Source organism: Bombina bombina, chromosome 4 (genome assembly GCF_027579735.1).
Source record: "Bombina bombina isolate aBomBom1 chromosome 4, aBomBom1.pri, whole genome shotgun sequence".
NCBI lineage: Eukaryota > Metazoa > Chordata > Amphibia > Anura > Bombinatoridae > Bombina > Bombina bombina.
The window spans coordinates 1027736688-1027752143 of record NC_069502.1 but is presented as its reverse complement, the minus strand read 5'-3'; the positions used below and the strand labels follow the sequence as shown (position 1 = coordinate 1027752143).

At 40.1% G+C, this 15456-nt stretch overlaps 1 protein-coding gene across 1 annotated transcript in view; it reads left to right on the top strand.

Annotated features, from left to right (window-relative positions):
- NDUFAF5 (NADH:ubiquinone oxidoreductase complex assembly factor 5) overlaps positions 1-15456 on the top strand; it is a 162349-nt gene that overhangs the window by 59905 nt on the left and 86988 nt on the right. Inside the window, exon 7 of the mRNA XM_053712132.1 lies at positions 7461-7658. Coding sequence (XP_053568107.1) covers positions 7461-7658 — 198 coding nt within the window. The remainder of the gene's footprint in view (positions 1-7460; positions 7659-15456) is intronic.

The window sequence follows — 15456 nt, the reverse complement described above, 5'->3', positions numbered from 1 at the left end:
ATAGTCTGAATTTCAAATGAGTAGTCGTTTTCTTTTCCTCTGTATGTGACAATCATCAGTCAATCACAAATGCATATACAGTATGTATATACTGTGAACTCTTGCACATACTCAGTAGGAGTTGGTGCCTCAGAAAGTGTGCATATAAAAAGATTGTGCTTATTTGATAATGGAAGTGAATTGGAAAGTTGTTTAAAACTGCATTCAATATCGGAATCATGAAAGTTTAATTTGAACTTTCATGTTTCTTTAATTAGAATTCCCAGACTATTGTTATTGAACACAATTAGTCTGAAGGCTCCTGTGAACTTTGTAGAGCACAAGTGTAAAGATGTGTCAATGATAATACTATGAGTTATGTATTTATTAAAGGGAATGGGTAAATAAATGTTAGATACAACATATTCAAAAGCAAAGATTAGCCTGAGAGTTATATGCAGATGTATTATTCAGTGTTGAAATGAAAAAACAATGTGAAAATAAAACTGTGCACATAAAGTCCTTGTGAACCTTTAAATGCCTCTGATATAAGTAGGACACTTCTATAGATTCTTAAGTAAGTGTATCTAATCCAATAGTTGCAACTTGCTTCTGAGGATTGAACCCTGGTCTCCAAATTCCAAACCTATAGTCTCTCTGCTGTGCTACAACAGGACTCAATGTAAGAGGAAATTTGTATCCAATAGTTGCAACTTGCTTGTAGATAAAGGATACTGACGCATATTTCTTTCATGTAATTGGCAAGAGTCCATAAGCTAGTGACATATGGGATATACAATCCTACCAGGAGGGGCAAAGTTTCCCAAACCTCAAAATGCCTATAAATACACCCCTCACCCACACCCACAATTCAGTTTTACAAACTTTTGCCTCCTATGGAGGTGGTGAAGTAAGTTTGTGCTAAGATTTCTACGTTGATATGCGCTTCTCAGCATTGTTGAAGGCCCGATTCCTCTCTAGAGTACAGCGAATGTCAGAGGGACATGAAGGGAGTATCACTTATTTGAATACAATGATTTCCCTAACGGGTCCTATTTCATAGGTTCTCTGTTATCGGTCGTAGAGATTCATCTCCTACCTCCCTTTTCAGATCGACGATATACTCTCATATACCATTAGCTCTACTAATAACTGTTTTAGTACTGGTTTGGCTATCTGCTATATGTGGATGGGTGTCTTTTGGTAAGTATGTTTTTTATTTAAGACACCCCAGCTATGGTTTGGCACTTTATGCATTTATATAAAGTTCTAAATATATGTATTGTACTTATAATTTGCCATGAGTCAGGTTCATGTATTTCCTTCAGCAGCCTGTCAGTTTCATATTTGGGGAATTTAAACATTTTATGAAGAAATGTATTTCTTACCTGGGGTTTAGTCTTTTTTTTCAATTGACTACTTCTTGCTATTGCGCGTATTAGGCCCACGGGTGCGTCAAATGATAAACTTTATTGCGTCATTCTTGGCACAAAAATTATTTTTTGGCGCGAAAAAATACGTTTATGACGCAACTTCGTCATTTCCGGCGTCATACGTGACGCAGAGACCTTTCACACGGCGGCGTCATTAGTCTCACGAGTGTGTCATTTCCGGTTATTTTTGCCACCAAAAAAGTTTACGTTACGTTGTGCGTCATACTTGGCGCCAAAATTTTTTTCATTATTTCAATACCCCATTGATGTTTGCCTCTTGCTTTTTTCTCTATCAGAGGCCTATGCTTTTGCATTTTTTTCCCATTCCTGAAACTGTCATATAAGGAAATAGATAATTTTGCTTTATATGTTGTTTTTTCTCTTACATTGAGCAAGATGTCCCAATCTGATCCTGTCTCAGAAGTTTCTGCTGGAACATTGCTGCCTGACATCGGGTCAACCAAAGCTAAGTGCATTTGTTGTAAAAGTGTAGAAATTATTCCACCAAATGTCATTTGTAATAGTTGTCATGATAAACTTTTTTGCAGATAGTGTTTTCATCAGTAATAGTACATTGCCAGTTGCAGTTCCTTCAACTTCTAATGTACATGATATACCTGTAAATTTTAAAGAATTTGTTTCTGATTCTATTCTGAAGGCTTTGTCTGCATTTCCACCTTCTAATAAACGTAAAAGGTCTTTAGCTGATGAAATTTCAAATGACCAGCAACATAATAATGTATCCTCTTCTGATGAGGATCTATCTGATTCAGAAGATCCTTCCTCAGACATTGACACTGACAAATCTACTTATTTATTTAAAATAGAGTATATGCGTTCTTTATTAAAAGAAGTGTTAATTACTTTGGATATTGAGGTAAACAGTCCTATTGACGTTCAGTCTAATAAATGTTTAAATGCTGTTTTTAAACCTCCTGTGGTTTCCCCAGAGGTTTTTCCTATTTCTGATATGATTTCTAGGGAATGGAATAAGCCAGGTACTTCTTTTATTCCTTCTTCAAGGTTTAATTGTATCCTTTAATTTAATTGTATCCTTTACCAGCAAAATCTATAGAGTTTTGGGAGAAAATCCCCAAAGTTGATGGGGCTATTTCTACTCTTGCTAAACGTACCACTATTCCTATGGAAGATAGTACTTCCTTTGAGGATCCTTTAGATAGGAAGCTTGAATCTTATCTAAGGAAGGCCTATTTATATTCAGGTCATCTTCTCAGACCTGCTATTCCTTTGGCTGATGTTGCGGCTGCCTCAACTTTTTGGTTGGAGAATTTAGCGCAACGAGAAGTGGATCCTGGACATATCCAGGCATTACTCGCTTACATGCTAATCATTTTATTTGTGATGCCATTTTTGATATTATCAAAATTGATGTTAGATCCATGTCTTTAGCTGTATTAGCTAGAAGAGCTTTGTGGCTTAAATCTTGGAATGCTGATATAACATCTAAATCTAGATTACTATCTCTTTCTTTCCAAGGTAATAATTTATTTGGTTCTCAGTTGGATTCTATTATTTCAACTATCACTGGAGGAAAAGAGTTTTTCTGCCTCAGGATAAAAAAACCTAAGGGTAAATCTAAGGCTTCTAACCGTTTTTGTTCCTTTCGTCAGAATAAGGAAACAAAAACTCAATCCTCCTCCCAAGGATTCTGCTTCCAATTGGAAGCCTTCTTCAAATTGGAATAAATCCAAGCCATTTTAGGAAACCAAAGTCTGCACCTAAGTCCGCATGAAGGTGCGGCCCTCATTCCAGCTCAGCTGGTAGGGGGGCAGATTAAGATTTTTCAAGGATTTTTGGATAAAATCTGTCCAAAATCATTGGATTCAGAGCATTGTCTCTCAAGGGTATCGAATAGGATTCAAAGTAAGACCTCCTGTGAGAAGATTTTTTTCTCTCACGCATCCCTGTAAATCCAGTAAAAGCTCAGGCTTTTCTGAAGTGTGTTTCAGACCTGGAGTCTTCAGGGGTAATCATGCCAGTTCCTCCTCAGGAACAAGGTTTGGGGTTTTATTCAAACCTATTCATTGTACCAAAGAAAGAAAATTTATTCAGACCAGTTCTGGATCTGAAAATTTTGAATCGTTATGTAAGAGTACCAACTTTTCATGATGGTGACTATAAGGACTATTCTGCCTTTTGTTCAGCAAGGACATTATATGTCCACAATAGACTTGCAGGATGCATACCTTCATATTCCGATTCATCCAGAACACTATCAGTTTCTGAGATTCTCTTTTCTAGACAAGCATTACCAATTTGTTGCTCTTCCCATTTGGCCTAGCAACAGCTCCAAGGATCTTTTCAAAGGTTCTGTGTGCCCTATTATCTGTAATCAGAGAACAGGGTATTGCAGTGTTTCCTATTTGGACGATATATTGGTACTAGCTCAGTCTTTACATACTGCAGAATCTCACACGAATCAACTAGTGTTGTTTCTTCGGAAACATGGTTGGAGGATCAATTTACCAAAAAGTTTCTTGATTCCTCAGACAAGGGTCACCTTTTCAGGCTTCCAGATAGATTCAGTGTCCATGACTCTGTCTCTAACAGACAAGAGACATTTAAAATTGGTCGTAGCATGCCGGCACCTTCAGTGGCTATGTGCATGGAAGTTTTAGGTCTCATGACTGCAGCATCGGACGCGATCCCCTTTGCTCGTTTTCACATGAGACCTCTACAGCTTTGCATGCTGAATCTATGGTGCAGGGATTATACAAAGATATCACAATTAATATCCTTGAATCCCAATGTAAGACATTCTCTGACATGGTGGATAGATCACCATCGTTTGGTTCAAGGGGCTTCTTTTGTTCAGCCAACCTGGACTGTAATCTCAACAGATGCGAGATGGGGATCTCTGACAGCACAAGGGGTTTGGAAATCTCAAGAGGCGAGATTACCAATAAATATTTTAGAACTCCGTGCAATTCTCAGGGCTCTTCAGTTTTGGCCTCTGCTAAAGAGAGAACCATTCATTTGTTTTCAGACAGACAATATCACAACTGTGGCTTATGTCAATCATCAGGGTGGACTCACAGTCCCCAAGCTATGAAAGAAGTATCTCAGATACTTTGCTTGGGCGGAATCCAGCTCCTGTCTAATCTCTGCGGTGCATATCCCAGGTGTAGACAATTGGGGAGGCGGATTATCTCAGCCGCCAGACATTACATCCAGGGGAGTGGTCTCTCAATCTGGATGTGTTTTCTCAGATTGTTCAGATGTGGGGTCTTCCAGAGATAGATCTCATGGGCCTCTCATCTAAACAAGAAACTTCCCAGATACCTGTCCAGGTCCAGGGATGTTCAGGCGGAAACCAGTGGATGCACTGACACTTCCTTGGTGTTTATCGTCCTGCTTACATCTTCCCGCCTCTAGTTCTCCTTCCAAGAGTGATCTCCAAAATCATCATGGAACAGTCTTTTGTGTTTGCTGGGTGGCTCCAGCATGGCCACACAGGTTTTGGTATGCGGATCTGGTTTGGATGTCCAGTTGCCCGCCTTGGCCACTTCCGTTACGGCCGGGACCTACTATCTCAAGGTCCGTTTTTTCCATCAGGATCTCAAATCATTAAAATTTGAAGGTATGGAAATTGAACGCTTAGTTCTAAGTCATAGAGGTTTCTCTGACTCAGTGATTAATACTATGTTACAAGCTCGTAAATCTGTCTCTAGAAAGATTTATTATTGAGTTTGGAAGACTTACATTTCATGTGTTCTTCTCATAAATTCTCCTGGCATTCTTTTAGAATTCCTAGAATTTTACAATTCCTTCAGGATGGTTTGGATAAGGGTTTGTCTTCAAGTTCCTTGAAAGGTCAAATCTCCGCTCTTTCTGTTTTATTTCACAGAAAGATTGCTATACTTCCTGATATTCACCGTTTTGTACAGGCTTTAGTTCGTATTAAGCCTGTCATTAAATCAATTTCTCCTCCTTGGAGTTTTAATTTGGTTCTGAAGGCTTTTACAGGCTCCTCCGTTTGAGCCTATGCATTCTTTGGACATTAAACTACTTTCTTGGAAAGTGTTGTTCCTTTTGGCTATCTCTTCTGCTAGAAGAGTTTTTGAGCTATCTGCTCTTTCTTGTGAGTCTCCTTTTCTGATTTTTCATCAGGATAAGGCAGTTTTGCGGACTTCTTTTCAATTTTTACCTAAGGTTGTGAATTCTAAACAACATTAGTAGAGAAATTGTTGTCCCTTCCTTATGTCCTAATCCTAAGAATTCTTGGAGAGATCCTTACATTCTTTGGATGTGGTAAGAGCTTTGAAATATTATGTGGAAGCTACTAAAGATTTCAGGAAGACTTTCAGTCTATTTGTTTTATTTTCTGGTCCTAGGAAAGGTCAGAAGGCTTCTGCTATTTCCTTGGCTTCTTGGTTGAAACTTTTGATTCATCAAGCTTATTTGGAGTCGGGTCAGGCCCCGCCTCAGAGAATTACAGCTCATTCTACTAGATCAGTCTCTACTTCGTGGGCTTTTAAGAATGAAGCTTCAGTTGATCAGATTTGCAAAGCGGCAACTTGGTCCTCTTTGCATACATTTACTAAATTCTACCGTTTTGATGTATTTGCTTCTTCGGAAGCAGTTTTTGGTAGAAAAGTTCTTTAGGCAGCTGTTTCAGTTTGATTCTTCTGCTTTTGATTTAAGTTTTTTTCTTTCAAAAATGAAATAAACTTATTTTTTGGGTTGTGGATTAATTTTTTCAGCAGAGTATGGCTGTTTTTATTTTTTATTCCCTCCCTCTCTAGTGACTCTTGAGTGAAAGACTCCACATCTTGGGTATTGATATCCCATATGTCACTAGCTCATGGACTCTTGCCAATTACATGAAAGAAAACATAATTTATGTAAGAACTTACCTGATAAATTCATTTCTTTCATATTGGCAAGAGTCCATGAGGCCCACCCTTTTTATGGTGGTTATGATTTTTTATATAATGCACAATTATTTCCAAATTTCCTTTGTTGATGCTTTCTACTCCTTTCTTTATCACCCCACTGCTTGGCTATTCGTTAAACTGAATTGTGGGTGTGGTGAGTGGTGTATTTATAGGCATTTTTAGGTTTGGCATACTTTGCCCCTCCTGGTAGGATTGTATATCCCATATGTCACTAGCTCATGGACTCTTGCCAATATGAAAGAAATGAATTTATCAGGTAAGTTCTTACATAAATTATGTTTTTTTTATTTCATGATTCAGATAGAGCATGCAATTTTAAGCAACTTTCTAATTTTCTCCTATTATCATTTTTTTCTTCATGCTCTTAGTATCTTTATTTGAAAAAGCAGGAATCTACATTTATTCCACAATTTCAAAGAATAAAAGTCACCCAAAGCAACAATATTGACACAGAAGGCAACTTAATACCCACAGCAGAAAAAGGGTTTAGAAGCTCAATAGCTCACAGGAACCGCTTTACACTCGGTAGAGTAGCAAGTAATCCCACCTCTTTTACAACAGAAACACTTACAGCACATCTCCTTACCTAGTGAGGAGGAGCTGTTTGGAAGTGTTTTTCTTCTAATCGGTGGCATCGATCACTCAGAGAAGGGGCGGCAAGGAGTACCTGCCTAAACCTGCCGTCAGTGATCAAGCAGAGTACTCGCTGCATGCTCAGCCTCACGGGCAGCTCCTCCCCATTAACTTGTGTCACATATGCACCAGCTCAGCTTCAGCCCTCCATATCTACTTAAGGGGACATTTCCAAGGACATTTCCAGGGACAAAAAAAAAAAAACAGGGACATACAACAAAATCTAGGGACTGTCCATGGAATCAGGAACTGTTGGCAACTATGCTGCAGTAACGTAGCACTCTGGGTATGTTTTCAACAGTGCACGGGACCAAACATTACTCCATAGCATAACGTCATCAACATGTAATAATTTCTGAAGGGGAATTCAAATTCTTATCAAAATGTTATATTCTTTGTTTTTTTTAGTTAATAAACTGTGTTTTGTCATTTTTACAGTTTTTAATGAGAAACATTGTACCTTGGTCTGACCTGTCTATCTGATGTTGTCTTGCAGATTCATAGAGTACTTAAACCCGATGGTGTGTTTATCGGAGCCATGTTTGGTGGGGAGACACTATATGAACTTCGCTGTGCTTTGCAACTGGCAGAAATTGAAAGAGAAGGAGGATTTTCACCACATGTGTCTCCCTTTACTGCAGTCACCGATCTGGGCAGTCTTTTGGGAAGAGCTGGATTCAATATGTTGACCGTGGTAACTACTTAAGTGCACTCATAAAACTAATGACATTTTCACTGTTTTGTTGAATATAATTGTGTAATATATGCCTAAAATCTTTGTATAAACAGTGGAATAGTGAGAGTAGACTGATCTAATGTGCTACAAGCATTTACCTTTGCATTGCAGCTTGCCTTATCTAAGGCCCTGATAATCTAAAATGCTCTCTTTAGATGAGATGATCTAAAATGATCCTCCTGCTGAGAGTTCTTTCACAAGATTCCAGAAAGGCAAATTTAGCTATACAAATCTAAGGACCGTTCCTTAATTTTCTGTATGTAAAACAGACATGCCCAGTGCAATAAAGCACTGTATGACAAGAGTTTTTTAAATTTATACTTGGTGCTTTATATTTTATATTACTTTAGACTTCAGATTTCGCCCTTAAATTTTGTTACATTTAAGCTTTGCATTTTCTGTTTTGTATTTTAATTCATTTAGATTATGTATACATTTAAGATTGTGGATTTTACAAATTCTTATTATGCCTTTGAAAGTTTCTGTGTTACTTTAACAAATTTGCATCATAGTTTTCAGAAACGTAATGTGTATTAAACTAGAAGCAGATGTAAGTTAAATGGTAGTGAAAACATTTTAGATTAATTAGCATTTGCTGCAAACTTAATTTTTATATATGTCATATAGGTCATATCTCTTAGATACCTGAAATTGAGCAAATTAAATGGAAACCTCCTCAATAGCATATAAAGGCTATATGCTCCATTTATGAAGCTGCAGATGCAGGTTTAGAGCCTTTACAGTGCAGTCTCACTCATGCCAGCCTGCAACCACATGCTAAAAAGCAGGAGTTATAAGACCACTGCTTCCTAACCCCTCCGACACCTCAGAGGTGGCAGATTTAAAACATCCTGGACTGCCTGGGACTGACATCTGTCTGGGATGATTGGCAAGCCCTGTGCTCACACAATTGGTTTTATGAGAGCAAGGGCAGGGCTTCATAAGTGATTTGCTTGTCAAATATTAAAGAGACATGAAACCCACATTTTATTTTATATTTTAGATAGCGCAAGCAATTCCCTTTTATTTCTATTATCTAATTTGTTACATTCTCTTTGTATTCTTTCTTGAAAAGTGTACCTAGGTAGGCTCAAAAGCTGCTGATTGGTGGCTGCAAATCTATACCTCATTGGCTTTCAGCTAGCTCCCTGTATTGCATTACTGCTCATTTAACAAAGAATACCAAGAGAATTAAGCAAATTAGATACTATAAGTAAATTGGAAAGTTGTTTAAAATTGTGTGATCTATCATGAAAGAAACTGTGATGACCAGGGTTATCCAACCCTACACCAGTCACTTATTTGGCACAGAAAGGGTTATCAGACCTCTTCTACTGTCACTAATATGTCACAATCTAGCCACGCCAAGCAAGCTTGTGATTTAGTTCAGTGGGTGCAAGGGTTAACAACACTCTTTAGTCTGTACTAGACATAAAAGAAATGTCCAAAACTCCCCTTTAATGCCACCGACACTAAACTAACTATAATATCTAGCTGCCACCACTTAAGATTATATGATATGGGAAATCTTAAGGAAACCCCAGATTTACACATTAACTCTTAAAATACAATTTAGCAGAAAATAACCTAAAAAATACAGTTCTAATACTCCAGTCCTTTCAGTAACGTGGTTCAATTATTAGACAAAGGCCAGCACTTAATAAAGGAATTATTTATTATGCCAAAAATATTATGCACAATGCATTATTAATAAAACGTTGTTACAAATAAAATGACACACAGCAAACAGGTTAAAATAAAATTAAGAAAATAACAGACCTAATACTTTCCTAGCTTATAAGTCTGCCCCAGGGAGATGGTCAAGAGAAGATGGTCACTCACGCTGTAGCAGCCTCCCATGTAGAATGAACAATTTTACTGTTAAAACACAAGATTCTTATACATATTTTCCAGAGATCAAGTTACCTGACCACACCCCCCTGGGCCGGGGCTAAGAAACCCCTTATCTTTTATGACCTTCAATAAACTAAGTCTTTGCCTGAAATTATAGAACACATAATTTCTGCTAGGTAAATCTATTTTCATATAAGTAGGCAGGCACTCTCTTAGTTTCATTGGCTGAATCAATTTGATATCAAATAGGACATGGTTGTCATATTTCCCTTCATTTAATGTCATAACAGTTTTAAACACAGATATACCTTATACCAATGTCCTTTCTTTTATTGACCTTATCAGTTTCTGTGACTGAGGCACTGTTTTGCATCATGCCCTCTGCTGACAGCCTGACTGGCTTTATGACTCAATACATACACAATAACTTTTGGTGGAATGGGCCCTAGAAACTATTTATGAGGCTCCTGGCACTTTAAAGAAAACACAAACAAACATAGGACACAATTCTTCTTGAAAAATTTTTTTTTTAGCTCACAGGCTAAAGAGAATTAACCCCTTAGCAGCTAAAACATGAGGTATTCGTCACACCTCCCCCAATAAGAGACGCAAAAGGGGGTGGCTACAAGCCACTCCCGATGCGTATCAAAGGGGGCTTCCCCTTGCGGTGATAACGCCATTGCCAGACAAATTGCACATAGCAGTTTTGTCATCAGGATGCCCTCCATTTAGAAATGACACAGTATTTGCTCTACCCAGCTGATTTAATATATGGCAGGGACCCTCCCATGCAGCCTGTAGTTTGTTCTGCCTCATGGGTGTTAGTACAAGAAGATTTTGCACCATCTCATACACTCCCTCTCTGGCAGTAAAATCCTGCAACTGTTTTTGTGGGAATATGGCATCTCTGGGTTTTGCAGGTACCTCCCCCAATAAGGCTTGCATATTATCCCTGAATATCACATCATCCCCTGTTACAGAGGTGTCTGTGAAGGCTTGGGTCTTGCTACATATTGTGTGCTCTCTGAACATATTGTGTGCTGTCAGTTGCTGCTTAACTACCCAGGGCTCTTGCCCTCCCACTGGAGTAGAATTCCTGTACTCCTGCACTGTGTTAGAGTTGGTAGGAGGTTGACTAACTGCCCCCCTCTTCTCCACTGTGGGACCTAGCTGCTGTGCCTGCTGGGGACTCCGATTCTGCACACCTATCAGTGTATCTGCTGAATGGCACTGTGGGGCTGTGTAAATACACTTCTCTGTACTCCCCCCTGTGTCTGCAGTCTGTGTCAGTCTCTGTCCCCTAGTCTGTGCAGTCTGTTTATAGCTCACATCTGAGGTTACTGGGGTCTCTGTCACCCGCAATCTTTCACACTTACTCTGGGGGTCCCTCAAAGAGTATCCTGTACCCTCCACTCCCACACACTCTGGGGTTCTGCTGCTTCTGTTATAGGGGGGGGCTACATTCTCCCTCCACTCTCTCTCACAGTCAGTCTGCCACTTTACATCCTCACACAGAAGTTGGTATTCTTCTGACACTGGTGCAGACAAGCACACATCTTCCTTCTGCCATTTATCCCATATATCCTGTCTTTTCACAGGGGACTCAATTGGTCCTGGCACAGACTGGCACACATCATCCAGCGGCCCAGTCACCCAGTCATTCTCTCCCCCGTTAGTCTCACCTCCTTCTATAGAATCCACTGATTCAATCACAGACAGACACTCCCCACTCATCTGCCTCCTCTCACAGACAGTTTTCTTCCTGTACAGTTAGACTCTGTTCAGGCACAGACAGACCCACACAGTCTATCTGCCTTTCTCCCCCGTCAGTTTCACGCTGTACAGGTAACTTTAATTCTGCAGATACTGCTGGTCTAATCACAGGAAGACGCACACCATCTATCCATAATTCTCCCCAGTCAGTCTCTCCTCTTACAGGTTCACATCTCAGCACAGACACCCCCAGTTCAGGCACAGCAATTTGCACACATGCACTCTGTCCTCCTCCTGGTCAGAATGTCTCTGAGTATTTTTACACACAGCCCTTTTCACATAAGGGTCTTCAACTAATGTCACTAGGTCACATGTAGCATTGTCAGGCACATAAAGAGATAACAATCTACCCAGATCAGTACCCAGTAAAACATCATTAGGAATATTTTCAGATACCCCCACATTTCTTAAACCTTTCCCCGCTCCCCAATCAAGATATATCCGTGCCATAGGCACTGCAAGTTTCATTCCCCAAATCCCTTTAACTGCTACAGTCCTGCCAGGAATAATCTCCTTAGAGCTCACCAGCCCTGGACGCACAAGAGTCACTGCTGCGCCTGTGTCCTGAAGCCCAAGTGTTACCTTAGTTCCGACGAGCACAGGTTGCAAGTTCTCTTGGTTGCTTTCCTCTGGACGCGTAACAAACAAAACAGATGCGGGTACTCCTGAGGGATTACCCCCTCCAGCTGATTGCACCAAGTTAATCTTCTCTGGGCAAGTGGAGCTGATGTGGCCCACTTTGTTGCAAGCAAAACACCTGCAGGTATCCCCCTGTCCAGGTGCAGCACTCACCCCTCCTTACCCAGAAAGAGCAGACACACTAGACAAAGGTACAGCAGGTTTTGTGAAGGGGGGTCGTGCAGCAGCTCCTTTCCAGGTGGATGCCCCCTTAGCAAAGGATTTTCTCCCATTCCCTGGTGACCTGTTGGCTGTGTAAAAATCAGCCAGCTCACCAGCTTCCAATGTTGTTATGGGTTTACGATCCAAAACCCATTCTTGAACTTCTGCTGGGTACAGCTGCAAAAATTGCTCTTTCACTATCAGATCTTCCAGCTCCTCCATAGTGGCAACCTTTAGCCCTCTGACCCACTGTTTAAAGGCTGTCATCGGGTTTCCAACAGCTGCAGTATAGCTCTCTGACATACTTTTCTGCAGAGAACAGAATTTCTTCCTGTACACCTCAGGAGTAAGATTATATCTCCTCTGCAGTGCAGCTTTGATGGAATCATAGTCATGATCATACTCTGGGGGTAGTTCAGCAAAAGCCTCCAGTGCAGGACCTTTCAGGCCAGGGGTAAGGTACTTGGCCCACTGCTCCCTGCTCCCTGGGCAGCTGGAACTGTCTGCAAACTTTCTCAAAGCTACGCAGAAATTTTTCTCCAGAGTGGGAACATTTTTTGCACGCACCGCGGGGGAACAGGTGGGTCTCTAGGTTCACTAACAACAGGTGAAACCATCCCTCTCTCCAACCGTACAAGCCGTAGCTGATACTCTCTCTCAGCCTGTCATTCAGCAGCCTGTCTTTCAGCTGCCAGAGACTCTCTCTCATAAAATTTTGTAATCAGTTCCATGCACAAACTTGCATCCACTGAGCCCATATGTTTCAGAGCAGTTTGCAAATAACAGTCCAATGGATCCTCAGATCCTGATGAATTGCTGCCCCCAGCTGCAGCCACCTCTCATGAGACTTCATCTGGGGTGGCTTGGCTGTTATCATATTCAAAAAGAGCTTGTATTAGTCCATCTTTGTTCTTTCCATGGGTTGGAATATCACGCTCCTGGCATAACAGTGCCAGCATCTCTTTAGTCTGCTGCTGGTATAACTGCATAGTAAAAATAAAATAGAAAACAAAAAGTATAGGGAAGGGGACTGTTTGCAATGTGTGCCTATATAATGCACTGCGTTTTAGCCTTTGGAAATTGTAAGAAACAATTCCTTTTAGTAGCGGGATTTTCACACTAGCAAATCCACGAGCACTAAAATCTAATAAAAAAATTATCTACACTGCTGCCCACCAATTCGCAACTACCAGGGTTATCCAACCCTTCGCCAGTCACTTATTTGGCACAGAAAGGGTTATCAGACCCCTTCTACTGTCACTAGTATGTCACAATCTAGCCACGCCAGGCAAGCTTGTGATTTAGTTCAGTGGGTGCAAGGGTTAACAACACTCTTTAGTCTGTACTAGACATAAAAGAAATACCCCAAACTCCCTTTAATGCCACCCACACTAAACTAACTATAATATCTAGCTGCCACCACTTAAGATTATATGATATGGGAAATCTTAACCCCTTAGTGACCGAGGACGTGCAGGGTACGTCTGAAAAAAAAAGGCAGTTAACGCCTGACGACGTACCCTGCACGTCCTCGGCTAAAGTGAGTGCTGGAAGCGATCAAGATCGCTTCCAGGCACTATTACAGTACTGCAGGGATGCCTCGATGTCTAGGCATCCCTGCAGTGCTGTTACGGAGTGCCGGGGACCGGATTGATCACTCCCCCTTGAGTGATCACTTCCGGTTTTGCTCCACGTGGAGCCCGGCAGTGCAGCAGAGCATCGGAAGCGATCGGACACGCTTCCGATGCTCTGCTAGTGTGCTAAGTGCCTCGGTGGGTCGAGGCACTTAGTGTATTAATAAAATAAAAAATGGGCAAAAAAAAAATTAAAATATAAAATAAAAAAGCCCCCACATATAGCCCCCCCCCCCTCCCCCATGAGGCTTCCAAAATGGCGATGCCCGGTGCATCATGGGGCCTCTGGGGGTGTCCCTAGCCTGTCTCACCATAGGGGCAAGCTAGGGTCACCCAATCTGAGCCTTCTTAGAAAAAAAAAAAAATAATAATAAAATCTCCCATTTGTCTGATCAGGTCAATATTTGTAAATATTGACTCTGATCAGTGTGGATCTCCCTCCCTCTCCTCACTTGCTATTTTGTTGGAGAGAGAGAGAGACCTGTATTTTAGCAGAGAGAGATTTATTTCTTTTATTTGTTAAAAAATTTAAAATCCAAAGGCTCTTTTCAGAGCCATTAACCCCTAGCTTGCCAGTGATCACTATAAATCACTGGCAGTAGCACAGCTGCACTTTTTTTTGCTGTCTGTGCATTTTTTTAGGGGTTAATTTTTGTTGTTGTATTTTTTTTTAAAAACCCAAAGGCTCCTTTCAGAGCCATTTAGCTAATTTAATTTAATTTAAAGACTATTTAACCCCTAGCTTGCCAGTGATCGCTATACATCACTGGCATTAGCATAGCTGTACTTTTTTGCTGTCTGTGCATTTTTTAGGGGTTAATTTTTGTTGTTGTAATTTTTTAAAAACCTAAACGCTCCTTTCAGAGCCATTTAGCTAATTTAATTTAATTTAAATAGTATTTAACCCCTAGCTTGCCAGTGATCGCTATAAATCACTGGCATTAGCATAGCTGTACTTTTTTGCTGTCTGTGCATTTTTTTAGGGGTTAATTTTTGTTGTTGTAATTTTTTAAAAAACCCAAAGGCTCCTTTCAGAGCCATTTAGCTAATTTAATTTAATTTAAAGAGTATTTAACCCCTAGCTTGCCAGTGATCGCTATAAATCACTGGCATTAGCATAGCTGTACTTTTTTGCTGTCTGTGCATTTTTTTAGGGGTTAATTTTTGTTGTTGTAATTTTTTAAAAACCCAAAGGCTCCTTTCAGAGCCATTTAGCTAATTTTAATTTAATTTAAAGAGTATTTAACCCCTAGCTTGCCAGTGATCGCTATAAATCACTGGCATTAGCATAGCTGTACTTTTTTGCTGTCTGTGCATTTTTTTAGGGGTTAATTTTTGTTGTTGTAATTTTTTTAAAAACCCAAAGGCTCCTTTCAGAGCCATTTAGCTAATTTAATTTAAAGAGTATTTAACCCCTAGCTTGCCAGTGATCGCTATAAATCACTGGCATTAGCATAGCTGTACTTTTTAAAAAAAAAAAACAAAGGCCATTTAGTTAATTAATTAATTTTGGTTTTCTGTGACAGATACAATAATGTCAAAGAAAACATATAGTGCTGAGGAGGCATATGCCATCCTTGCGTCAGAGTCAGATGCCTCTATGTCTGACTCAGACCCCAATTTTGACCCTGCCATATGCTCAGATACATCATTAG